This window comes from Crocodylus siamensis, chromosome 14 (assembly GCF_052110815.1).
Source record: "Crocodylus siamensis isolate JL-2025a chromosome 14, ASM5211081v1, whole genome shotgun sequence".
In the NCBI taxonomy this organism is placed as follows: domain Eukaryota; kingdom Metazoa; phylum Chordata; order Crocodylia; family Crocodylidae; genus Crocodylus; species Crocodylus siamensis.
Genome location: NC_143408.1, coordinates 26,025,626 through 26,052,307, shown reverse-complemented (window position 1 = coordinate 26,052,307; position 26,682 = coordinate 26,025,626). Strand labels below are relative to the sequence as shown.

The window sequence follows — 26,682 nt, the reverse complement described above, 5'->3', positions numbered from 1 at the left end:
GTGTGCTGAGAAAAGCAGCAGTTGCAACCGCAAGCTACTGTTCATCCCACGTGAACGCCACGCGCGACTCCAATCAGTTCCTGCTTGCTTTAGTCCCGGTTGCTGGCATCCCAAAGCCACAAAGAGCACGGCAGTGGCTGCTGAGGTGCTGTGAAGTGGGTGTGCTCACGAATGACTTGCAGGCCCGCTTCCAGGTACGCATGCATGGCACTACCCTGCCCTCTTTTGCAGGGGGGTGGGTGGGTGGGAAATGGCACATTTCAGACCCCCACGATATGCAGCTGGAGCTTACCAGGGCTGCCATCTACCCGGTGTCCCTGGCTAGAGGGCTGCTGCTTCCAACTGCACTAGCTGGAGAACCTCCAGCTGTTCTCCGAAAGCTGCAGACACATGCTGTGGCCCAGCAGAGTCAGGTGGACGCTGAGCAAGTGCAGCTGAGTCGCAGCAGAGCAAAGCCTCATCAGCTAGCAACTGCTGATAAATCAGTGTAGCCAAGGTCATGCCTGAAGAGGCATCTTTGAAACCAAGCACTTTAGGCTTTAGCCCTTCCCGGAGGGACAGCAGGAGCTGGAACTCCACAGGCCAGGTAGTTCATCCTATGACGAGCCAGTGAGACAGGGCTAATGTTTCCAAGAGCTAAGGTTCAGTGCTCTTTTAGCAGGTGTGATTTGTGCTCACCCAGCTTGGGACCTGCCAACGATCCGAGCATTTATCCCTCTCTGGCTCCCTGATCTGCACTTGGATCGCAACTGCACACTCAGAAAAGACAGGTGGCTTCTCTGAGAACCACGGCCACTCAAGCAACAGTTACGCCTGGGATCCTATCAAATCTCTCTGGTGACAACCCCAAGGACCTGACATGTACCACCAAATAATCCCTGCAAAGCAGTAGCAAAAACCTTGGTGATGTTTTTATTACTGTGGATACACAGAGGAAACCACGAAGTGCAGCAGGAGCTGGAAGCTGCCGAGGGACCTTGTGTTACAGCCACTTTCATTGGACATGACTAAATCTTTGCTGCACTGGGACAGTGCAATGTAACAGGTATCGGCAGCGAGCTTCTGTGCTCCTCCACGGTGGCCACCATGTAGGCAGTGAGGAACAGCTCTGGCTGTGACAGGGCACCTGCTAAGATGAGGCTCAAACCAAACTTGGCTGAATTTGTCCTTTTTTTTTTTTTTTTTTTGTTGCCCCACAGAACTGGCCTGGGGAGCACTCCATGGGGAAATCGCGCTTGACCCTAAAACAATGGTCCAGCTGGACAGACTTCCCCCCAGAAACCTTTGCTACATCGCTCAAAAACTGGGGCTTTTACCCACCGAGCCTCAGCTAACGTTTGAGTTAAATGCACGTGGCGTTAACCCTGTCCCAGGCACTTCGTATGTTTGCATGGCAAGTGATGCAGCAGCTCTCCGAGGTACCCACAGCCCTCTCTGAGCTACGTGCTGCTTTAACCACCTATGCAGAGGTGAAGAGACGCTGCCATTGAAAAGATCACAGGTGCATTTGGTGTTGCCATGTACTGGATAGACTGCAAAGCATCGGAGAGAAAGGGCCATGTCCTTCTCTAAAGAAAACCCCATCTGTGGGCAGGTTAAGCTTGTAGGAAGTTTGTGTTTATGGTTCCAAATAGAAGAGGATGTCACAGATTCCATTGAACAAGGTCCGACTGTATTTTGAACACAGCTAGAGAATTACGTGCAGTGCATAAATGTTTAGTTAGACGAGATTAATGGGGGGGTTGTGTGTCTTGTCCCCAACAGGGAAGATTGTGTTAGAAAGAAATTAATCCCATTCGTGAGCAATGATAGCGTTAGAGAGATTTTGTACAGACGTTTCACAACCATGTCCAAAGCATGTTCACAATCTCATCCAGAATATCCCCAGGCCCTTGGAGAGACAGTGTCCCATTTTCAGAAAGGCTTAAAGACGCGACAGAGCTAACTGGGTTTCCCATCACAAAGACAACTCCTGAGGGAGACCACTTTCAAAAGAAAAACAAAGGGTCAACTGAAATTGCTTGAATGAAATGCAACACACAGGACTTGATAACGAAGCTGCATATAGTGCATCAATTCACACCACTGATTAATCCTGTCTGGCGGGGTGTCTCATGCACAGTTAACCAGGAATATTGTTAAGGTTCGGTAATAACAGTTTAGACTGTCAGGTTACGTGACCCCAGCTAATCTTTTCAGTTAAAAGGGGTGGACGGGGGAAGCCGTATCTTGATGGAAGTGGACAATGCAGGAGTGGATAGCCAGACAATGCTAGACAAGGGTCCACTGCAAATCAGTATGCTTGTGAGCTGCATTATATCCCAGACCCCTCTGGGCTGGGAGATACTTGATTACGCAGTGGGCAGCGGGTTCCAAGCACTCAGCCGTGTGAAAGGACAATTAAATCCTTTAATACAGTTCTCAACAAGATGCTTTAGTACAGACCAACGTGTTGAAGGGACTTTCTGATGGCCAAGGGTTTTAACCTACCCACAACAGCCCCTTTTTGGCGGGGTGGGAGCGGGGAGGCCTTCCAGTCTGGGCACTTGAAAGGACCATAATCAAGAAGTTTTCTTTCCCTTTTTAAAAATCTGTGGGTTTAGGTTTCAGGATGGGGCTTTAGAAAACATGTAGGCATCATTGTTGCTTTTTTGCACTATCATTCATAGGTAGGTGCAAGAGGTGGTGATCAGAAACAGAAATGTGAAAAGCCAATAGAGACCCGGACTTCAAAAGGCTTTAAATATTATACTTTCCTATGATCAAAAAGAAGAAGAAAAAAGCCAACAAACCATTTTCTTTACATTCATTTAAAAAAAAAGGGCAAAGTCATTATAAGCGACACAGAAAAAAATGTTAAAGAGAAAATGCTTGGTTGGAAACCCCTCTCTTTTATCCTCATTACAAAATACTGAATCTTTTGCATACAATGATCTGTGGTGTTTATGTTTTATCTTTACTGATATGATCCTCCAAAGGAAACTAGCTGCTTTCCTGCTTTCCTGGCTGGAAGCCAGGCCCGTTTAAGCAAATTTGTTTGTTGTTTGTTTTGTGGGGTTTTTTTGTTGCGTTTTGCTTTTAAAGTTTCTAACAGAGCAAAAGCAGAGTCACTGCAGAAAGAAGCAATGAGACAAAGGAGGACGACGTTGATGGGCTTCCCAAGGTCGCTGCAGGTGCCAAACAATGGGTCCCAGGATGGAAAAATGGTTGTTTGAAAACAAATTTGGTGCATGTGGCAAGTGTGGGTGTTCCCCGTGAAGTCCAAGGTGACATGTATGACGACAGACACAGGAAAGGAACCAGGGGGTGGGAAAAGGACGAGGAAGAAAGGAAGACAGAGAAGGAGAAAAAAAATAGATAAAAAAAAAAAGAAAAGAAAAAAATTAGGTCATAAATATAGAAAACATAAGAATTAAAGGTTTATTTAACTTAGTAAATTAAAAATGGCTCAAGGTTAGAGAAGTGCAGCAGCGCAGTAACACCAACACAAAGGCTGGCTCCAAAGCTCGGCAATGCCAGAAGCAGCGCAGCGGGTTCGAACTCGGGGCTTGGGGATAGCAAGCAAATGGGATTAAAATCAATGACACGATGGAACAGGAGGCTCGAACGTGGAACGCGCGGAATTGATTAGCTGGTATTTGAAAGGACAACGCTGCCTTCTGCTAAGAAAACGTCTCCCAGCCACAGACACTCCACCTACCCTCCTGCCCAAGCCCCCACCCACAGCTCCCGTGCCAAGGGCGTGGGTGATGGATACCGGTGATTACAGCCCTGCCAAGGCAAGACGGAGTCAGAAATACAACCGTGGTGCTTCTGCAGAGAAATCAGTCTCCACTTATTGGAATCTGTAAACTGCCTCCTAAGCATATTGCTTTCATAATGACCCTTCTCCTCACAATCACCTTGAAGGCGCCGTAAAACCACACCAAGGAGGATAACAAGGGACTCTGTAATGAGTATATGTTTTGCCTCCATGAAAGGGCTTAATCCTACGTCAACTGGAGCCCTGCTGAGTGGGAGACATCAGCTCTGACCTTTGCCGGAGGGCTTATTCTAAAACGGAAATGCAAATCCTGAACTCTCCATAAAAGCTACAAGTGACCCCACGGCAGTGACGCACAGATCCCCAGCTGGCACAAACTGGCAGAGCGGCCTGGGCGTCAGTGGAGCTGTGCCAGTTCACAGGAGCTCGGGATTCGGCCCAGTGTTCTGTCCCTCTGGGGCTCTGCCCAGGGGGCTGCCAATGCAAACACCTTCAAAGGCCTAAAATTCACCGCAGTCCAACCCACGACCAAGTAACAACCTCCTGCCGGTAACCCCAACCGCCCGGCACTCCACTTCCATCTAAAACCGGACGCCTCTGTTCGGGGAGGACAGAGCCTGGGCACTGCGGTCTATGGGACTGACGTGGCAGGAGACTCTTGTCAAGGAGCTCACTTGGACAGCTCCTAGGTAGGCAGGGTTTCTGAGTAATGGTATTTACAATGCAGGCTGATTCAAAACGGGGATTCTCTGTCAAGTGAATCAAGCCAATGCTGTGAGATGGGAGAAGAGGCCTTCTAGTCCCCCCTGCCTATGGCTTTCTGGCACAGTTTCTGTCCTTGCCATCTTTGTGCTCTGCCTGCCACTTCAAAGGGCAGCTGCTCCACGGGGCTTGCTTGAGCTCATCCTTCATCCTCCCACTCCCCTTCACTGCCCAGATGCATTACAACAGAGCCGAGCTGCCTGGCTTCTGGGTACCCCAAACACCTGGAGCAGATCATCCCAGCTGTCCCAGACAGACCCTGGCACTCCTCTGGACCACGGCAAAATGCTAAGAGGCAGTGCCAGGACAGGGAGTTTGTACTGGGGCTCACACAAAAGCTTGGAGGAACTGAAGCACTACTCAGCACTTTGCATCTTCACCTACAGGGAAATACAAGAACCAGCTTTCTGCTGTTCCCAGCCTACTGCCATTGGCTGCCTAAAACTGAAATGACCTTATAAAACATCCAGCCCAATCCTCCAGCACATCAGTCCCGGTTGTCCTTCAAATATATGAGGGTAATAAGTATTAGAGCTGTTGGAAATGCAAAACTGAAGGTGAGTTGTTTAATGTGTTACTGAGTGTCCTTCCACCCGAAACTAGACTTGTTAAGCACGCATTCCCATCTCTCTCAAGCCCCAAGCATCCAGTGTTAACAGGTCACTCATTTATATGCTTAATGCTGCCCGTCGGCTTAATCGAGCGAAATTTCGTCATGCAAACTGCACAAGCTCTTAGCTGTATCCCTCAGGAAAGGGTAGGGCAAGACCAAGGCCTCCAGTCTCAGCTAGAGGGAAAGACTGGGCTGTTTGGGTGCAGAAAGTGCGACTCAGAGGAAGTGCTAAAGGAAACAAACTGAAACACTCCCTGCAGAACAGGTCACCAGCCATGATCTCCACGCAGAGCTGGTCACTCGGGCGACGCAACATGCTGTCCTGCCTGCCAGCTTTCAGCCCTGCGCGCTGGGGTTTGGACTTGGAAGTGCAGCCGGCCCCAAGGCTTACCTTGGAAGGGATTTCTATGGCTGGATCATTAGGTTGGGTTAGAGAGACCTGGACAGGGAATGCTAATGAGCTTTTAACACTCCCTATGGACTACCAAACTGCTAGCGTCCCTGGGCTATCCAGGGCTATTTGGCCTTTGCAATGTTTGTGCTTGTGTCTCATTTTGTAGAGAGAGAAACTCGATAAAGAATGCCCTGGTCTGTCTGAAGCAACAGCTTCCAAAGGGGCTGCTGATGCCGTTTGATTTCTTTTGCCTAACAGGCTATATCCAGTGTAATTATTTTAGCAACCATTTTGCTTTGGGAAGTGCTTTAATTTGATCTCCATTTCATTTAATGAAGGCCATTCACAGAAAGTGCCTAACCTTGCCAGGCAGCTCTTCATGCCTTTATGCCACTGGCGATTGAGTTGGAACAATGACTGAGCAATAAGCAAGCAGAAGGGAAGGGAAATCTGTGGCAAAAGGCAAGTTACAGATAACTGAGTTTTCCCCTTGCTTTGCTGCTTACAGGTTTCCAGCACAGCTTCCTATCCCTTGCTCTTCTCATCTGACTGTCCTGCTAGAGCAGCTATTTCCTACAAATCCGCATGGAGCATTCCTACCAGCAGCTTGCGGTGCTGTACATACCATAACTTGGATTATAGCACTGGTATGTACAAGGCAACACTAAGCTTTGGATGGGTAACCAATTATGATAATGGTTTTAAGCAAGCGACTTGTCAGGGTTTACTCAGGCACATTGAGGGATGCAGCACTGTTGCATTAATTGGAAGCAGAAAACAACGGTAAAGCTTGTGGCTGTCGTACCTGGGATGACAGTCGGTTGAGCGGAGGTCTTGAAAGCATAGTGTGCGGCCTTGGACTTCCCTTGCTGGTTCTCTGCAACCACGTAGACCTCGTACTCTGTGTTCCAGTCAAGGGACTTGAGCATGACGTGGTCGCTGTCGGAGGGGAGCCGGATCTCTGGCTTCCATTCGGAGGAATGCTTCTGGAGCGTGCGAGAGGACAGGTGGGAATGCAGAACACGTTATGGGGTGTCAATGGTGGGAACTGATGAACTAATACACCACAAAGGGCTGGGGAGATGGGGAGACTCCTGATCAACTCTGGCTTCTCAGAAAATGTAGGGGACCAAGTGAGGAACCTGCTGCAGATGCAGTTCAGCCTGATCCTAGGGGTAGGCCCCTTGATGGAGAGTCTGTAAAGCTGACCAGCACCTTCCCTACTCATTGCCAGCGTGATGCGACCGTGTCCCAAGAAAGCAGATCTCCGCTCACAGCTGGTTAGTGGGGTGACCCTGTGTGTGCACCTCTGCGGCTGGAGATCTCCAGAGGCTCTGGAGAACTTAAACCACTTAGAAGTCAAGAGGCACCTGAGCAGAGATCTGGCCCAGATGATCAGTCTATTGACTGCGCTCCATTTAAACACTAATAGAGCCACTTTCAAGAGTATTTTACCCTAATAACTTCTCTGCCCTTGCAGCGACAAGGCACTGACGGGACCCCTATCTCTCCTGTGTTTTACATTGGTGTCTTTCTTTTCGTAAGGTGTGGTGTGGCTCTGGTGTGAGAGGGGCTGGAGGGGACAAATCTGGGGGCTCACTAGCTGGACGGTTGCCTGGAAAGGCAGGGGACAGGACTCCACAGCCCAGAAGGTCCTTCCCAGTCCTACATTTCTAGAGGGATCAGGATACCTAAACCTGGATATCATGGGGATAGGGCACCCAGATCTTTGGGCGCGCTTGGGAGTCCAGGGTACTTTCTACGTGGTGGAAGAGGGCATTCACGGCCTCTGTTCTTGCACTGGGGAAATACAGTCTGAAGGCTTGTGGTAACTCCTGCTATTTGTCATTATCCTCAAGCAGCAACTTTTGCCTCGCGTCCTGAGTCAGTAATGCCAGGGAACTGCTGCGTCCCCAAGACCAGCTGCTTGATCCCTTCCACCCCTAGAAATGTCTGAGCCACATAAAGGCCAGGACTAACCTGAGTTATAAATCATGCTAGCTCTATAGCAGCTGAAATGCACACTATTGCAGGAACTTTATCCCCAGGGGGTTGTGTTCACACTGTATGTGCTGGGTGTAACAACTACTGCCAAGGAAGATACCACGTTTCCCTCGCCACCTGTACACAGTACTCCATCTAGAAGTACTTACAGGCAAGCCAGTTATTTGCAATAACGCTTTAAGCCATTCATGGGAAAAAGGAAGCCATTTTGTATAGAGCTTGCTTGGCCTAGCTAGTGTGGTTTATAGCAATTGGGCCATAACCATACTAGCAGATGAGCTGAGGACAAATCTACAGCAGTACAAGGAAAAGTCTTAAGATCCTGGAGGAAATGTACACAGTTGCGGAGCCATGGCCAGGCAATGAAGCTCAAGAGAAAGCCATGCAGGCTGCTGGTAACACTGGCCTCAAGGGCAATGAACACAATGGTCTTCATTGGTTCTGAAGCTGGGCAAGGTCATTCTGACCACCTGCTCCCGTCTCCCGCCTAACACAGGCCCAAGAATGGCACCGCACCATTGCTCCATCACGCCCACGCCTCTGGCTTGTGCTACAGCACATCATTTAAAAAGATGCTCCGTTGTGTTGTAAAGCTTACAGTAATGGAGAAATTACCACAATGCTAAGATTAGAGCCCTGGCAGTAGAGAAGGCTGACAATCCTGTGAGGGATTTAATCAGGGAAAAAAGCCAGCTCTAGAATATCATCTCTGCATGGAGGCAGAGGGGCAAATTGGTGGCTAATAGGCGAGTTGCTCCCTCTTGATATTTTCAGCCTCAGTGAATCAGGAAGTTGTCTCTGGAGCAGGATGGCCCATGCAGGAGCAAGCACAACTAAAGCCATCCTGTTCTTAGCATTGTTGCTGTAAAATATTCAAGGCACTTGTCTTCTTCTTCAGGGAGGAGAGGAAAGCCTGTCTCAGGTAGGAACAGCTGTGACGTTGGCTGCATCAGCTGCCACTGACCCCACGCCCATCAGTGAGGCCTCACACCAGCACCCAAAGTATGTACTCAGTGGTTTGCATGGCACTGACCACTGTGGCATCCGCGCATCCTTGAAATGCACCCACATCTCACTGGCCAATCGGGTTTGGTGAAGGAGAGGAGCAGGGAGAAGGCACCGGGCGATTCTGGAAGGCGAGGGACTGGGTGGGATCTCATCCTGGGGGAACGTGTGTTAGCGGGAAGAAGAACAGATGCTTCTTAGCAAGTAATTGGAAAAAAAACAAAAAACGAGAACTTACGAAGGATGCTACCTCAGCCAGGCCCCAGGAGGTGCTTGGGCAAGATAGCAAGTGTCTCCATCTCTACCTGGCACTGAAACACCCGTGAAGAATTCTCCTGAATAAGCCCTGCCTGCTGGGAGAGTTTGGGAGGCTGCATCGTTTCGAGCGTGGGGAGGGCCACTCGTTCCCAGCATGCCTGTCAGACAGGCCCCCCAAAGACAAATTGCTTTTCCAGCAGCGGGCAGAGATTTAATTCCCACCAGGGCTGCCAGGATAAGAACAGCCGGAGAACTGCTGCACTTCCTCCTACAGCCCTGGTGCCATTTAACTGCCCCCGGGAGCACTAATGCTGGGACAGCTTGCACTGACAACAGAAAAAGCAGCAGTAGGTTTTGGTGAAGCTTCCTCAGCCGTAAAGACTGCCAGGTCCTTGAGCTGCTTCATCACAGTCCTATTCTTGTGGCCTCGCTCGGCTGTCACGTCTTTTGTGAGCAGTGTTTTTCCTGACGGAGACCTGACAGCACCAACATTGCCTAGCTAGCAGAGGCCAAGGTTAAAGCCGTCTTTGCTTGCTCAGCTGGCAGCAGCATGAGCGTCTCAGGCCTGAATATTTGCACAAACACTGCCCTTTGTTTCCCCAAGCTGGGTAATGACATGGGGAAAACAGATCTACTGTCCATGTTACCACCGTAGTTATATATGCCATCAGGCCAGTGGAGATGGAGGGAACCGGCCCATCAAGGGGCAAGTGTTGAAGCCAGGACTATTTTTTTTATGAAACTGTACAATATTTATCTCCCTGTCCAACCTCCTCCTTATGCTTATCCTATTTGCCTGCTGTGTCCTATGTCATGCCTAGACTAAGCTCTTTGGGGTTCAAAAGGCCTGCTTTGAAGACAACCTTGCAGAGCAAGTCTCTAAGACAGGAACAGCTTTCTTCAGTGTTACTTAGATAACCAGCCAAGAGTAATGAAGATAGTCTTGCAACCACAGGGCACAGCTTGTACTTACAGCTTTGTACTTGATCAGGTAGTGTCTGATTGGGGAGCCTCCATCATCCTGCTTGATGAGGTTCACTTTAATGGAGTTTCCATCTTCTCCCATCTGGCCCTCCAGCTTGGGTGCGCTGGGTTCCCCTGCAAGAATGATGTTTCAGACATTTCATTTCCAGCTGTTTAACCCACAAAGCAGTCACCCGGCCTGAATTGCCTCAGGACAGGTGACCACCCCCCACTCCAGCTCTGGCCCTTGAGGTGCCCCAACTCCTGGGCTGTGCCAGTATTTGCCATGAGGCACAATATCTAACATCTAATATCCTTGCAATCAAGAATTTCCATTTGCACAGGGCTGCTTCTGTCCGTTTCTGCATTTGCTAGTGGTTCCCACTATTGACCAGGCACATGGCAAGAGTCAATTCCTGTCCATCGGGTTTGTACACATCCCGCAGGGGACATTTCCCCTTCCCCCACGACGAGTCCTGCTTCTATTAATCCACTTTTCAAACAGAACAAGAATCAAGCTCACATCCAGTTCAAAGCTGAAATTACCAAGCTGTTATCTCCCCACTACAAAGAGAACAGCACACGCTTGCCCTGCACTTCTCACCATGGAAAGCTATTTATACTGGACTGGAATATTTTTTGCCCAATGTAACTAATAGTCATGATGGCGAAGGGATCGGGCAATGGCCTTACAACATTACAAGCATCTCTGCACCAGCCTTACTCTCGTCCTTCCTCTCTTGCAGAAACAGTGCTGTGACAGGGAAGACCTTGCTGCTGTCCTGGCTGACATCTGTTATGTGGCTTTGTGTCAGGTCAGGTGAGCTCAGTGTTACACTGGCAAGGGGAGCTTCCTGCCCAGAAACCTCTGCCACAGAAAACTCCATGGTCTCCCCTGCACTGCACATGGGGATGTTGTGCCAGTCCTTCCTGAGCCCTGCCTCATCTGCTATGGGGCCCTCTCTAGGAACAGGTTTTGTTCAGGCACAAAGGGAAAAAGAAAATGGTTACAAGACAGAGGCTCCAGGGGAAACAGGGAAGTTTTTGTGCACGTGGGCTTGGTCAGGACAAGAGGCAAAATGCATCTCGACTCAGCCATCCTAAGGAGAAACATTTATGGGCCGCACTGAAAATCAGAGATGATTCAGCCCAGAGAATAACGTGATCTCTGATGCTATGAACTAGCTACACGTTGCAATGTTACGCTAACAAGCAGTCTGTTAACCACCGTACTCCTTTCAGCCTTGTGAACCCAGCGTGGCTTCTTCCCCCTCCTTTCTCCCTCTATCAACCAAGTGGTTAATCCATATTTCCATTGCTGTGCCCAATTCTTAGCAGCTCAATTCAGCCCGTGTGGCCCTGCTGAGCTGGGGAGAGTATGGGGCTGATACCCATCTTGGTTACTGGGGAAGCACAGAGCTGAGCTGGACTTGTTGAGCCCAGCTGGAGTCCGCAAGGCTAGAGCCTGAGAGAAAACAAAGCAACCCCATTCATTCACTATAGTTTTACTTGCAAATGCGAGTAATCGACTCTGGGGTCACTTGGGGCCACTAATTTAATGGGGGTTAGAGGCCTTGGAGCTTCTGAACAGCCCAGTGGGCACCCGTCGTGTCTCCAGGTACCTGAGGAATGCTTCCCCCTTTGAGACCACCTGTCTGGAGGAAAGGAATTATTAATGAACAGTCTTCTCAATCACCAGTGACCACTCCCTGAGCAAGTATGTGCCCCAGACTGGGATAGATTTCTTGCTCTGTGCCTTTAGCCAGGCAGCCAGTCTTGGACTCTATTCCCAGCAAGAAAACCTGAAGCATTGTACGGATAACTAATTCAAAGCACAAAGTGCCATTTATTATACTACCGGGGGCTGTGCGAGTGCCCAGCTGACCCAGCAGGACACAAACCCAGGCTCTTGTTTTGGTCCAAGCTCAGAGCATCAGACTTGCCTACTAAAGTGTCCTTTCCCTCATCTGCATTACTTAAATCAGGTTGCAGCATACGAGTGATTATCAGTCCTTTCTCTGTTGCAGATGCTTGACTAGGGTAAATCGCACACCTTTCACGCCACTTCGGACCCACATGCGGCTGGTTGCTTGCTGGCTTTGCCATGCCTCTCTCACACTCTCCGTGTGGTCTCCCCCCACCTGCCTGCCTGATGATGTGACCGGGTCGCAACGGGAAGGTTAAATCAATAGTTGTCAACCCCCGCACGCCACGCTCCACCTTAGCTGTGCAAAGCGATTTATGTCTGCCTTGCCGTTTGCTCTTGTCGACGTGCCTTTGACTGGGACTGCTACGCAGTGCTTCAGCCCCCGATGGCTGCTGACAAAGCAATGGTAGAGCCAGGTCTAAGGAAGTGACGCTTCCTTTGGTGATCAATACCTGTAGACTGACCACATCTCCATTTTCTCCAGGAAAACCTACTGAATCAACATCCCTCCCCCATGAGACATTCACTGGTTACTGCCTGCAGTGAACTCTGCACCCTTTTGGTGCTTCCTACCGAGATTACCTGATGGGGAAAACTAAAAAAAATATTCTATCAGAGAGACATAGGACAACTGCAGCCTATAAAATTAAACGCAGGCTTCAGAACGAGCCTGATCCAAGCCAACAGCAACAAAAGAGTCTTTCTCTTGGCTTCAACAAAGCATGTAATTCACACTTAAAGAGCCAGCTCTAACTCTCTTCTCAACAAAGACTTCATAGCAGGGGCAGTAGCGAGGTTTCGCTAAGACTTCTGCTAGTTTTGCAAACATACTGCGGTACACTTGCTCGTAGTACATTACAACAGATTGTTATAAATAATGGAAAATAGATTACAGTTGTCAAAATAAATGAAGGAAAAACATTTCCTGATGCCATTATCTTGGCTTCTTTATTATTCATAAACTCCTGGGTAATTTGCATTGGGTCTTCCCTTAATTAGTATAAGCAAATGAAGATCACTTGCGTATGCAAGCAATGCTAAGCCTCAGTTTAGACTGCAATGTTTTGGCTTGCTCTACGGGCCTTACAGGATGCTATGGATTTACTGACCAGGGTTTTATGGTTGAGATTATTTTTAGATTCCTCACATGTGCCTGTGTTGCAGAAGGACAGTCCGATTGACTTCATTATGGATAATTTTAGAAAAACAAGTGCTATAATTATTTGTAAATTAAAGCTTACATTTCAGCTGCAGTCAGCAGGCAGGGCTCCCAGCAAACTCTGAGGATTAATTATACTCTATCCGCTGGTCTCATCACAGAGCCTTCACTCTCTCAGATATTTTATATAATGATTAGAGCAGTGACACACAAAAAAAGCATCTTTGTCAACTATAATTATACAGAGATAGGGCACTTTGGGGTATTAATATTTATTAAACTTGAGCGTTTTTTAGTGCCAGCACCGGGATACTAGAGCCAAGAGAGGCAGGCAGTCCCCATACCCAGCTCTGCCACTCTCTCCACCCAGATGGGCTGCTGCATTCCCAGATTTGTCAGCCTGGCACCCTCTTCCATGCCCATCCATTTGAACCTCAGCAACTCATGCTAGTCTGGCTCAGAGCCCCACAGCTCTGCCAATGCACCTGTCACACCGAGCAGCACTACCTGATGCTGCACAAGAGACTGACAAACGTGCCCAAGGGTAGCAGGATGCATTTTCAAGACAGCCACACAGGCCAGATCCTGCCTTGCTACAGTTCACAGCTGTTCTGCCTGGCCCAACACCTGGAATGGCAAAGTCCAATCTATCACGTTGCTCTGGCACATCCCATCACAAACAGCTGAGGGTTAACAAGCCTGCAGCTCTTGTTCGGATGAACAGCGAACACTATAGCTTTCACAGTGGCCCCTCACTAAGAAACTGCAGGATTCCCACTGGGAAGAAGGGCTCCCCCCCAGACCCCAAGGTTACCAGTTTGTACTTTTATGCTGGTATTTTCTGCTACCAGCTGCTAGCAGGCCATGCAGGTGGCCTGCCAAGCGTTAAACCCTCTGGAAGCCGATAAAAGGTATCACCCCCCAAAATCCTTGCTTTTTGCATCATGCCAGGAGCATCATGGCTCTGACATCACTCTACCACTGCTAATATCCATAAGGCTTTTCTAAGTCCCAAACCTCAACAGGCTTTTGTAAAGCCACAATGAGAAGACCCAAAACTTGGCCCAAACGGTAACTTTAGACGAGCGACACTCAGTTCTGAGTGGCTCGGGACCCATATGAGCAATCAGTGCTAGCCAAAAGGTCACAACGGCACACAAAGCCAGGGGTGAATTGAGGGAAACAAGCTCCAAATGGAAATGCTGTGGCACCTCCTGAAAAGCCACCTGTGGCTCAGGGACATGGCCCAAGTATTGCTGTGGTAGACTAAACCAGGCTTGTTATGGCCTTGCTTTAAATTAGAAGCCTATTAGCTTCTCTTGCAGGTAAACCCCCACTCTGCAGCTGCTCTGAGAAGGGACATCTCCCCAATACGTTTAAGACTCTCTGGGTTTCTGGTACATCTTTGCATAGAAGTATTTGTTGTTCTTGAAGGTGGGATCCTCCATTATTCTACCCTTTGTTTTCCCTTTTATTCCCTCGGCTCTTCCCAGACCCAGCAACAGCATCTCTGTGATGGCAGGAACGGTCACTCCAAAGCCTTCCCACCCGCCGAGGGTGACAGTTGTGTCGGAGGGACCACCTGCATGGATCAGAAAGCAAGCCTGGAGGATTTAGGTGCCCATGCTTGCAGCTCTTGCAGGATCCCTGGGCCCACCCCATAGTGAACAACATGCAAAAGGACTTCTTTCAACTGCTCTCAAGTATATTCTCAGTGCTTCTCCTGCCCTACAGCACAAGGACTGCTTTATACATAGGCCTCTGCATTAATGCCAGCTGTGCTCTGCCACAGGAAAGGACAAAGGACTTGACGATTAACTGATTACCAAATTGGCCAGCTAGTTTTTCAGTCAGAGAGGTTTTTCATTATCTTTACTGCCCGTTTACTGAGGCTAGATGTTGGCAATTCTCATTTCAGCCTAGGTTTCTCCAGAAATTACAAGTGCTTGGAGGGTGGATGCCATTACAGAGTGCAGATTAAATGGAAACAAATGAGCTCTGACTGACTGGATGACAAATATACGCCCAGCAACTTCTCCTGTGTGTTCCCCAAACTCTAACAGACTGCCCCCACCCCCACCCTACCCTGAACGGGAATATGAGCACGAAGGTTATTGCTGGTTTTCATTACGTTGATTCAAATTGAGAAAACTACAGTGGAAATAACTGCAGCTCAACTATTAACCAATAATTAACCAAGGCAGAAGCAAGAGCTTTACCCAACCCAGCTGTTATTTATAGGGAGGCTAAGTGCTTTTTCACATTAGGAACTAGCTCCCAGAAATTAAGGATGTTGATTGTTACCTACACTGGACTAAGTCACTTCTCAGCTATTCAAAGCAGCTCCGATCCATGATTCCAGCACCATGCTGCTGAGTCTTTGACATACTTGGTTAAGGGCTCAACTGAGAACTGGAAAACACCAAATCAGCACTGCTCCTTATTCCTTTGCACCATAACCCCATAGTGGAGAGACAATTATTAACAAATAAAGTTATTAAGACCAAGAGGGACCACTGTCATCATGCCTGACCTCCTGCATTTCATGGGTGAGGGATTTTCACCCAGCGATTCCTGCACCAAGCCCAATAATGGGGTAGAACAGATGCAAGTCTTCTAGAAAGCTGCTCCATCTTATTTGCGGTTTTCAAGCGATGGCGAAGTCACTAGATCCCTTAAGAAGCTGTTCCAAAGACTGATCACCCCGTCTACTGAAAATAATTTCCAATTAAAACTGCCTGGTTTCCGTTTCTGCCACAGGATCCTGTTTTATCCCTTCTTGACAAAGTAGTCTCCTACTATTGGAAACATCACCATACGGCCAGTGACTATCTACAGCATGTTTGGAACCAAAAATCAGAACAGTACAAACGCAAGTGAACAACATTTCCATTAAGCATGTGTTTATCTTAAACAGACAGGAGCAATCCATATACAGGGGCTGTAAAACAAAACCGGGTTAGTGTGACGTTGCAGTCGAAGGAGGAAGAAGTTTAGTGTAAAGAAGTTTAGTCCAGCAGAACCAGCATTCCTATCGTAAGTGAAAGTGTCAGTAGCTGAAGAGAAAAGTCATTATAAGGAGGTTAGAGAGCACTCATGCTCAGAGCATGCATCTCGCCTACGGGAAGAAAGGGCTGGAAAGCAAGGGTGCGTTAGTAGGGAGTCGCATGCTAGTGGACTTTCCATTTACACCGTGGCCGCTGGGGCTACTTCTGGCAAAAGCTCAGGTCACCTGTGCAATTTGGGACCCTTATTAGAAACTTCTTGATAATGACTCAATTGGGCCCAAGGAAGGATGTCTGCTGAACTTTCTCCGCATTCCTGATTTACAACTGCACTCTACTTGGAAGTTGCTCTGGTGCACAAGAAGAACTATAGCATCTCTGGCTCTGCTTTCATCTTTTCATGGGATGGTGCAGGGGTAGCGGGTGGTGGCCCCGGACAGGAGGAGGTTCTATGATGGCTTTGAATGGGAAAGGTTTGAAGCCTGAGACGCTGACTGTGAGGCTCCAATGACACCCAAGGGCAAAAAAGGGACAATAGTTTTCCTTTCAGCCCAAAGATGAGAATCCCAGACACACAGTGGAGACTGAAAGTGGTAGGGGAGGACTGTTCTCTCCTGAGTTGAGCATGAGGAGAGCTTGAACAGCCTCAGGAAAGATCACCGTCTTGCAGGCCGTGATTCTGAAGGCTCATCCCCCGCTTCTAGCCTGCCGTTGTATGACAGGACAGGGTATAAAAGAACCAGGATTCAAAACTCAGCAACACCTCGCGGAAAACCAGAGAATCTCCTTGTTCCACAGCAGGTTTGTCTCTGCTCCCACATTTCTCTGTAAGGTTGTGTGTCTCTCATCTCTTGCCTTTAGGACCAGAATTGCTTACACAAGAAAACTTGCTCTTGAACATATTCACCTGCCCCTGGTCCTCCTTGGAGGTTGACTGCATCCACAGTAGCACTGCTGGATACTGCAGAGAGCCACAGTATTGTACAGAGGCCTGCTGGTGCGTTCTCACACCTCCCTCTGAATTATCTGGTGTAGGCTCCTGTCACAGGCAGGACCCTGAGCTTGATGGACCCAAAAGTCTGATCCAGTTGGCTGAATCTTCACTTCCAAGTTTGCTGTTTTGCATGGCTGTTGGACTATTGAACATCTATTACGTTGTATCTGCCCATTTTCAATGCATATGGGATTATTTTGCACGGTGCATCACAGGAAATTCCTATGGACCTACTGCAGTATTTCATTCAGGATCCATGCTGGAAACTTTTGGAAGATAAACCAATGCTTTGTTCTGCTGGAAATGCCAGAACAGCATCTGCATTGAAAGCAGATGCTGAAAACAGGCATAACCCAGGTGGAGGGGCATTGCTGAAGTCAGGCCAGCATAACGACACTCCCATACGTGATGCTGCATGAAGAGCAATTTTGCCTGACCTAAACATCTGTGCCTGACGCAAGTTGGTGGAGATTTCTGAATTACCATGAAGCACGTGGGATTACAATTGCTTAACTTTGGAAGAGCAGCTGCAAATATCATTCCTTGTTCTGTTTCCTGATAGATCATTAGCATCAGAAAAATCCTGCTGCCGTCAATCCCACACACGTAGGCATGCATTTTTCCTCATATCCATTTTATAAGGTTGCTTTTCAAAAAAAAAAAAAAAAAATCAAGTGCTTCTTTCATCTAATCTTAGATGTATGTGGCCTGGGATTTTCAGGAGAATGTAACAATGCTATAATTCCTTAAAGTGGCCTGATTTCAAAATGCGTTGTGTCCATCTTTTAAAAAAACACAGGCTCCATTAGGTACCAGAAAACCGAGGCATTCAAATTGCTCGTTAATGTTCTTGCCAAGCTGGCACCAATGCAAGATCCAGGCACAGAGTGCGGACAGTTAAAACCTGCTATCCCCTCTCCCTTCCATTTTAGCAATGTGTGATTCAGGGAACTGCTTACTTCCCATCCCTCGGCCACTGTGTAAATGGGACTAAACTGTGACCAGTGCCACCACAATTTGAAACCGGCGTCAACCACATCTACGCGTCCCAGTCATCGCGTGTGGGAAATGCACGAAGTGAGAGAGAAGAGGAAGGAAGACTTCATAATGCACACAAGAGAAGCAAACAGCACAAAACCAAAAGGACATGCGAAACAAGACAGCCAAGTCTTCACTCCTCATGGATGTCGCCCAATCTGTTTTCAGAGAGGGAGAAGGGCCTAGAGAAGGGACGGCTTCCATGCATGCGGAAACATGGGAAGGTTACTGGGTTAGTTTTGTTTCCTGGCAAACCCGAGCCCAAATGCTTTCCTCCTGGCTGTGGTCCAGAATAGCAAGAGGATGCACTGCTAATGGATTAAAAAGTCATTTGCTTCATGTGTTTCCAAATGGTTTTTGGGTCCTACCCGGGGAAGCAGAAAGGCAGGGGTTTCCCCCCCACCTCGATAGGGTGTGCATCGAGCGTTATGTGAGGTTGCAACAATCACAGCATTAATAATTCTTTTCTTACTGCCTCAAGCTTTAATTAGAGTTGCTTTATCACCTTAGCTGCAAGGGTCAGTCATTTGCTTCCTGGTTTCGTGGAGACCACCAGTTATTATGAACATCACAATAACTTCTGAGCTAAGTTAATCCTTTTTCCTGACTGTGACAAATTTGTGGGAGAGATTTTGGTAAGCAATGCTCTGCATCCAGGGTGCTCAACCCCTGGCCTAAGGAGCCGTGTTATCTGACCTGCTAGGCTCTCCATGGGTCCACAAATTTAGTGATGGGGGAGATGTGGAAGCATTAATTGCCGCTCCCCTGCTGCCAAATTTCTGGACCTAGGGAGACAACACGGCCCTGTGTGCTAGATCGAGCATGTGGGGCCCAATCTGGGCAGGTGGGGCCAGGCTGAGGCAGCCTGAGGACCAAGCCTGAGTGCCAGCTCCACGACGGATCCAGTCTGTGGGGCCGAAAGGTTGAGCACTGCTGCTCTAGATGCCTTCTGATATGGAAAAATACATTAAAACGGGGGCAGCAATGGTCCTAGGAGCATAGACCCACACACATAGCATTACAACCCCCAAATTCCCACTCTGACTCCATTTAAGCTTTTCTCATCACAAGAGCTTTCTGTCTTATTTCAGAATGGGATGTGTTTGTAAAGGACTTGCTTTTCTGAGGATATGCTCTATTCATTACGTTATTAAAAATGTAGAGCCTCCTGGAGGAAGAGAGGAGGAAACCACTGCAACAGCTGGACTAGAAAAGGAAGGTAAGCAAAATGTTGCTGAAATAATGGGAGGCACAAGGAGTTTTATGGCCCGGAACCAGTCCGTAAGTTCAGAAGAGTGAGCGAGGAGATCGAGAGGATGAAATCTCAGCCCCACTGAAGTCAACGGGAGGTTTGTCACCAACTTCGAGGCCCAGGATGTCTCCTATATCAGGTCTAAAGGGTTGTGCTGTGCCCAGGGAGCTGACTCTGTGGCACCCTCACACTGCATGAAGCAAATGATTAAGCCATGGTTTATTTGCTGAGCATAAAGCTATTTTTCGAGCTCAGTGCAGGTGGTTGGATTTTAGCTTGTCACATGCAGACAGAGGTGGTGAGCAATATCTCTGGGAAGTCTGTAGAAGAAATTTTGAACGATGGAATTTGGAGGGCCCTAGTTGCTGGGGTTGTTTTGTTCCCCCCAGTTCTAGTCAACCAATCAGAACAAAGTTTGTTTTTACCTTCTGTTCACCAGCGTGGACGACATCATCAGCACCATGCAAGCCACATGACAAAGTCACATGATACGCACGCACATGATTGGTTGAAAGGAAAGTGGAGGAGGTCACATGGAAAATACAAAAAAATTAAAAAACTGATGTAAACAATGGGCAAGGGAAAAAAATCGACAACAGAATTACAGACTAAATAAAATATATATATATATATATATATATAAAAAAAAATTAAATTAGCCAGCATATATAAGAAACACTGGGGAGACAGTAAATTTGCCTGGAAATATAAGAATATTAAACCATAGAAAGCATTGGCGTTATGACACCATTAAGCGTTAGGCACAGCTGCATTGCTGCTTATTAATACCAAGTCAAGGAATGAATAAACATTATCAAAATGAGACCGTTGTCTCAGAGCTTGGATAGCCGGAGGGATCCACAAGACTGTTGAAAAGAAAAAGGGAAGACATGTTATTCAGAGACAATGCAGGTATCCGAGGAGACACAGGGCACAACCGTTGCCCCCAGTTCAACGAGGCTGGAGGGGTATCGACAGATTTTCCTTTCCTCCTAAATGAGAACAGCAGGGAGAGAGTCCACATTTCCATTTCTATTTCTGAAGTCAAAGCTGACCATCATCAATAAGCAACAGGGACCCACTAAGTCTAGCCACCAGCACTGCGAGAGTGTGAACCCCACCCAATGCATCCAGGCTCAAAATCCACGGCACAAAACAAATCATACAGAAGGCATCCCCATTGATAACGTGATGCTCCATGAGTGAGGGGGCAGGTGGAAATGCATTGCACTGGAAGATGAGGATGACAACTGGCATGGCACAGGGAAGGCGGGGATGTTGCTGAGGGTGATGGACAAGTGGACAGACTGTATGGCAGGGGATGCAGGACAGGAGGAACAGCAGAGCTGGTAGAAACACTGTCTCTATTCTTGATTGTCCACTTTCCAAATCACTGGCTGCTTTAAACCTCTCCCTTTTCATGAAAAGAATTTCTCTATCCCTGGACATACATTAAGCATCACGGCCATCTATACTAAGATTACTTTATAGCATTTCAGCAGTGCCTTGGTGGAAACGAGAAACCAGATCTTGGTCTATCTAATGCTATTCTTTGGCAAGCTACATGGTTGTGCTCACTTGGGAAAGCACCAATGGTTACAAAACACACAATCTGAACAGAATTTACCCATCACATGCTTTCATCTTCTCTTCCTTTGTAATTATGTCATACTCAGCATGACAGATCTCCAGGTGGGCAGACTACGCCAGCCAAGAAATCTTTTTTTTCTGCCCATTTTCAGATGAGTCGCTGGAAAGTTATGCATATGGATTTTTTTGGTTTTTGGCAAATACATGGGGCCTGCACTCCATCCTGGAGGGGGGGAAGCTTAGGGAAAGTGAAGCTTAGTCGCTTTCACTTCTTCCAGAAGGGAGATCCGGAGCTGAAGGACAGCTGAGGACAAGGATACGTGTCCAGGTTCCACCGAGTCTCACTTTATTCCTTCAGCTTACAACTAATGGGCAGAGGGGATTCGGTCATGGAGACAGCTTCAAACGATAAGACCGGTTTGTGGGTGAGGATCCGCGTTCTTTTCCTCTCTTAATGGTGTTAAGTAGCTATTCTATTTTTTGTTTGCCTTAAATTTCATCCTCTCTCCAGCTAAAATAGCAAGGTCAGGGCCATACTTCAGCTGGCAGCAGCACTGATGAGAATAAACTAGGGCAAAGCCTCTCAAACAGCTGCCTGGTTCCAGAGCCTCTTTTTTTTTGTCTTTATAGCCATCACCATGCTGCGAACAGCTCAGTGTAGCAGTGAACGTGGATGCTATTTACATCAGTGTACTATATAAACTAATGACAATGAGGCAGGAGATGACAAGATTTGCACTGCTTGTAAGGGTCAAGAGCTGAGCTCCCATTCATGGTGAGGAATGAAATCCTATGTACTGCTGTTTGCTGAAGTTTCTGGATGGAAATGGTTGCCTAGGTACTAACTTGCATGAGAAAGCAAAGCGTGTTTCTGCTAAGGAACAAGGGGTGCTCCATGGATGTCTAAAATAGTTAAAATTTCTGAAAGGAGATTTCTGGATTCTTAAGCGTCCAGAAATTGGGGAAAGCAACTGTAATCACTCTCTGCTTCCTGGAAGAGGGAAAGAAAATCTGTGTTAGTCCACCTGTCTATTGCCTGGCCCCGTTCTCAACCCCTCCACAAAAGCTCAGAGAAAGGTGTGATCAGAATGAAAAGTATCCTTCTGCAAAATGGAACTGCTGCCACTTCAAAGCACTGAGAGGAGGAAACTGTTAGCTGTGGCTGCTAGCAGATAAAAGGACAGTTCATGTGGTATGCAAGACCACAGACTACGCTAGGGATACAAACCCTGCTTTTAGCTTCTTTGTCAGTGGCAGACTAACCAAACGCCATTCTGCCCCTAAAATCATGTTATCTAAAAGTAGCGTGTATTTCATGCGTTTAGTATTTCCACTGCACGGCTTGGAGCCCACTGCAAATAAACAGTTTCACCTCAAAGAGCACACGTGTGCATACACACTCACTCACACACACGCGCGCACGCACACACATGCATGGAGTGTTACTGAAAATCAGAGTAAGCTCACCGGGTTTGTAGCGGTGATTTGTTCTTCAACACACATCTGTGCAGCTGCCTGAGACCCCAGTGTGTGCAGAGTTGTAAAGCTAGGTCTCACTAAAAATCATCTTGCCTCATCTCCCAGGATCATACTGCAAGTATCTGCTCAGACTGTGCGTGGTGTATGGGCTGCCATCAGTCTCCTATAGATGCGGGCCAACCCATACGCATGCTCACATGGCCAGCATACAGGCTCACTTTTGCTGGACTCTCAGCTTAAAGGGGCTTTATTTAAAGACAGCTGCTTTGTTTATACAATTAGCCAGTAAAAAGTTGCCATTTTAGCAACTGTTCTTACTCTAAGGAGCTCATCACTGTGGTATGCCCCTTCCCCGAAAGGATGTGCACTGAGCAGAGATTCAGGGGAACCTGGTTCTATTCCCAGCACAGCTACGGGCTCCTTGAGACATCTTACACCAGGCGTTAAACTCAGCCCGTACTTTTGTGCCCCCCCAAGTAGGGGACACCTTGTCTACACCTCGCAGGACAAAATCTCTGACAGGCCGCAAGTCGCTCAGCTGTTATGGTGGACAAGGGCCATATAATCACTTGGACCGAGACAGCAGGGAAACCCATGCTTCTTGATATGGAATTGCTGCTGAGTTCCTGAGATCTTCCTTCGACATGCCACCGAGATATCGAGGGTGAGAGAAATGATTACAGCAGGCCTCACCCAGGCGCTCTGCTCCCGTGTGGTCTTTTCCTTGGCAAGGAGCCATCTCCTGACCTTCCTCTCATTTTCACCTCTGCAGCTGCAACCGGATTTCCCTCCCTGCTTCTCTAAACGTGCCTGATGGAAAACCGGCATGGAAGACCATTGTTGGGAAGCAAGCGGCATCGCTCACTGACGGGATGCTGTCAGTTCTGAGCAGCTATATTGCTTTTTTTAATTAAAACATTTCCTGTGCTTCTCGTAAACCCGGCATCTCCAATTTCCACCACATGCTTAGAAGGCTGGGGGTGGCATGCTGGGTCCTTAGCGCCAACGTGTTTACACATCCATTAATGCCAGACTGTTGGTTAACAGACATTAAAATAATGAGGCGCAGGGTTTAATTGCCTCGATGGAAGAGCTATGCTGTAACAAGCAGCACTCAGACCGAGGGGGAGCAGTTCCCGTTTACTCACTTGCCGGCTCTGTGCTTTTGGATTCAGTAGGAGGCTGGGTTGCTATGGAAACATGAAGGATAGACAGGACATGTAAAGGTGAAGCATAACATGAAAATAAATTATGGAGGGAATAAGAGAGAAAGGGATGAAAGCTAATGGGGGAGAGGAGGGATTGAGGGCTGCACCAAGCCCCTGGCCCAGATTTGGAAGCATCACTTGCAAACTCCGTGGAAGATGCATTGAACTCGGCGTCTCTGCCCCCCGCCCTGGAGCACCCTCAACGCAGGCAAGTGATAAGGGTCTCCTTTGGAAATTAAGGACACAACTTATGCGGGTCTCAGAGGCCTATGATGGACCTGTACCATGCCCTGGTTTCTCTGAGGGGCCTGTACCCCTTCCCCCTGAGATCAAATCCTCAAGAAGGAACCAGCTGAAATGGCTGTGGTTTCTCCTGGAGTCTTCAACGCAGTCCTCCCCCGGGTTCTCCAAAGCCCAGTCCACATTCGTCCTACACTCGTCTCTGGCTGCTCCAATGCTAGAGTTGTAAGAGGACTGCTGGGTCCAACATCCAGACTCCGACACTGGACAGCACCAAAAGAAGGTGGCCAGAGGAAGTGCAAGGATAATGATGGGATAGACCTGGATGACGTTACTTCACCTCATTATTTAAGGGGAGTTTATGCTTTGAAGGCTGAAGTTTTATATTTCATCCACACTTGTCATCCATCTAACCAAACTGGGGGGTCCTATTATACAAAGAAGCACCCACTAGTTACCCAAGTCCTCTCAAGGACATTGAGACCTCTCTAAAACCATAAGCTAACTCCCAAGGGTTTGCACAGCCTTCTGCACAGTCCTGGCTGCAAAGTGGAAAGCGAGCAAAAAAGCAGCAGCAAGTCTGGTGCTAAACCTGCCGCACGAACTTTCCATTATGCCTGGGAATTGGTAGGCAGGGGCAGAAGGCTTTAACACAACATGCCCTGTCCCCTGCTGCTTGGGGTACAGCCACCAGGCTCCTTTAACCTGTTATGTATTGCCTCTTTATACATTCTTCTTCCTTCATCCTTATGGGGAAGTGAGGAGGAATCTAGGGTGCTCAGGCAATAGTGGCACTCTTCACTTTCCTCTCTCCAAGAAAAAGAACAGCATCAGAGGAAGCAGGGAAATGCAGAGCGTGTGCAGGTTGACAGAAGGCGTCTCTGAGGGGGTGGCAGAATAAAGAGCCCTTCTAAATGTTATTGACAGCACTGATTGCTCCACGTTAGAGAAAAGCAGATCGTACAATTGCTGAATGCCAGCCTCTCCCCTGCAAAGCTTTAGGAAAGATGATCCAGAGGAAAGCAATTTTCCAGCTCCAAATGCCACGGGGAATTGCAGCACAGCTGAGAGGGACTGCAGTGCTATTCTGCAGAGCCGCAGTTTGCAACCTTTTCTGGCTATGGGCTGGAATGCCCCACGCTAGGTCAGGGAGGTGGGTGGGCACTAAGACCTGGCCGCTGCTTGCCCCCAGGGCAGGATGGGGAGAGCACTGGCAGCCGAAGACCTCCACTGCCTAAGGCTCCCAAATCTGGCCCATGGGCTGTATGTAGGTTTCCAACCCCTGCTATAGAGCATCTCTACTAAAAAAACAAAGCAAAGGCACTGTGGCTTCCCAATGGAGAGGACTCTGGGAAAGGCTGCAAGCTGATGGCCAGGCTGCTAGGGCTGGGATTAAGTCTTTCTCCTTTCCCATGCTGGTCCCAACCGGAGTCTTTCCGAGAAGCAGGAGACCTTTGCGTGCTGCAGCCTAAATCTGATTACGCAGATTATAAAAGATGAAATGGGATACAAAGAAATGACTTTTCCTTCTGGCCCCCCAGGGAGTGACGGAGCAGCAAGGCTTAGGGAGTCCTTCACTGTTGATCTTTTTGGCATTCCCTTTTTCAGCTAAGAGGCTGCACTCTGCCTCACAGAATGAGTCAGGCACCATCCTCCCATCACAGGTGCTGAAACCCATAAAACAGCCAGTGGGAATGGAAAGCACAACGCCACGGGTGCTAATAGCTAATCCATGGCACAAGTCCCCACTGACCTCACTACGGGCACGATTCCATCGGACCTCTCCACTGACCGCCTTTCACCTGCCAGCACGGTCGGCTGGGCAGGCGGTCACTTGTATCAATCGCTGTGACATTTGCCCATTTCCCTCTAGCAGGACAGGTTAGTTTCCGCCCAGATAAAAGGAAACGACGTTAGGCAGACGGCATCGCAAGCAGCGACGAAATACATGCAAAGCAAAGCAGCACGCAGATAACATTCCTATCATACTCACTGTCTGCTAAGCGGGAGGTGGGGGCAGCAGTAGTTGCTAAAGGGAGAGAAAGGACGGTGAGAGGGGGAAGAAACTTCTGTTGCACGCTGCCAAGGAAGGAAGTCTGGAAGGAATGACTTGGCAAGCTTCCCTGGAGTAGGGCTTTGAGAGACAAGAGATGGGCACTGCCAGTGAGAGAGACCTGGAGCACAAGCTTGGTGCTAGGCAAGGCCTGTGCTCCAGATCCTGTGGACATCATGGAAACTAATTTTGTTTCAGTATATCCTCTCTGAATACCATCGGCTTACTGCAGGTCCAGCTGTAATCCACAGGTCCGAGCCACTGTCCCGTGAAGCTAGCTACCGGATCAGGCCTCTTGCGAAGGACAGCAGCAACATTTATTGTCTTTCCACCTGGTTTAGACACGGGGAATGTGTCTTGCTATTTTAAAACAGGAGGATTCCTCAATTCAGGGCCCTGCAGACACATAGGGGTAAAAGTGAATGCCATCCTCTAATCAGTCTTCTGTTGGATTGAACTGCAACCTTGGACTCTGATCGTATCGCTCATTCTTTTGTGGATGTGGGGATTATTCGCCAGCATTTCTCTTTTAAGAAACCATGCTTTTTAAACATGTGCTTCTTAATTCTCCTTTCTGAGCCTCACCTGCACAGCAGCAAGGGATGCTCGGGCCTTGAAAATCAGCAATGGGCATGGGGCAAACGTGAAGCCCATGTTTGTTTTCCAGCAGTTACGAGGAATGCTTAAAACATGAGTCACAAGGGGAAAAAAATAATCCCAACCAAACCAAACCATATTTTCCTCTCGCATGATTACTATCAACAATCTGGGACCTCACATTTCCTAAAGGCTAAGATAACATGGCTATATCGTGGGGACTACTGAAAGAACCCCATGCTGCCAGCCCAGCAAATGCTAAAAGCTTTGTCGCTTCAGACATTTGAAATTTTGAGCAAAAAAGCAGAGAGAATGGCCGAAATTGGCTGAAATGAAAATGCAGCTCTGATATTCCTCTCTACAAAGCCTTCTGGGACA

At 48.1% G+C, this 26,682-nt stretch overlaps 1 protein-coding gene across 7 annotated transcripts in view; it reads right to left on the bottom strand.

The window, feature by feature from the left end:
• NCAM1 (neural cell adhesion molecule 1) overlaps window positions 1-26,682 on the bottom strand; it is a 214,709-nt gene that overhangs the window by 15,383 nt on the left and 172,644 nt on the right. For 2 of the 7 annotated variants that reach the window (XM_090027742.1, XM_090027745.1), the window contains exons 14-17: window positions 25,648-25,683; window positions 23,355-23,396; window positions 9,773-9,897; window positions 6,338-6,518 (exon numbers count right to left, since the gene is read on the bottom strand). In XM_090027742.1, the coding sequence (XP_089883868.1) occupies window positions 6,338-6,518; window positions 9,773-9,897; window positions 23,355-23,396; window positions 25,648-25,683 (384 nt within the window). Of the gene's footprint in view, window positions 1-2,791; window positions 3,168-6,337; window positions 6,519-9,772; window positions 9,898-23,354; window positions 23,397-25,647; window positions 25,684-26,682 lie in introns of those variants that run through there. The other 5 variants (XM_090027744.1, XM_090027746.1, XM_090027747.1 and 2 more) reach the window with 4 other exon arrangements.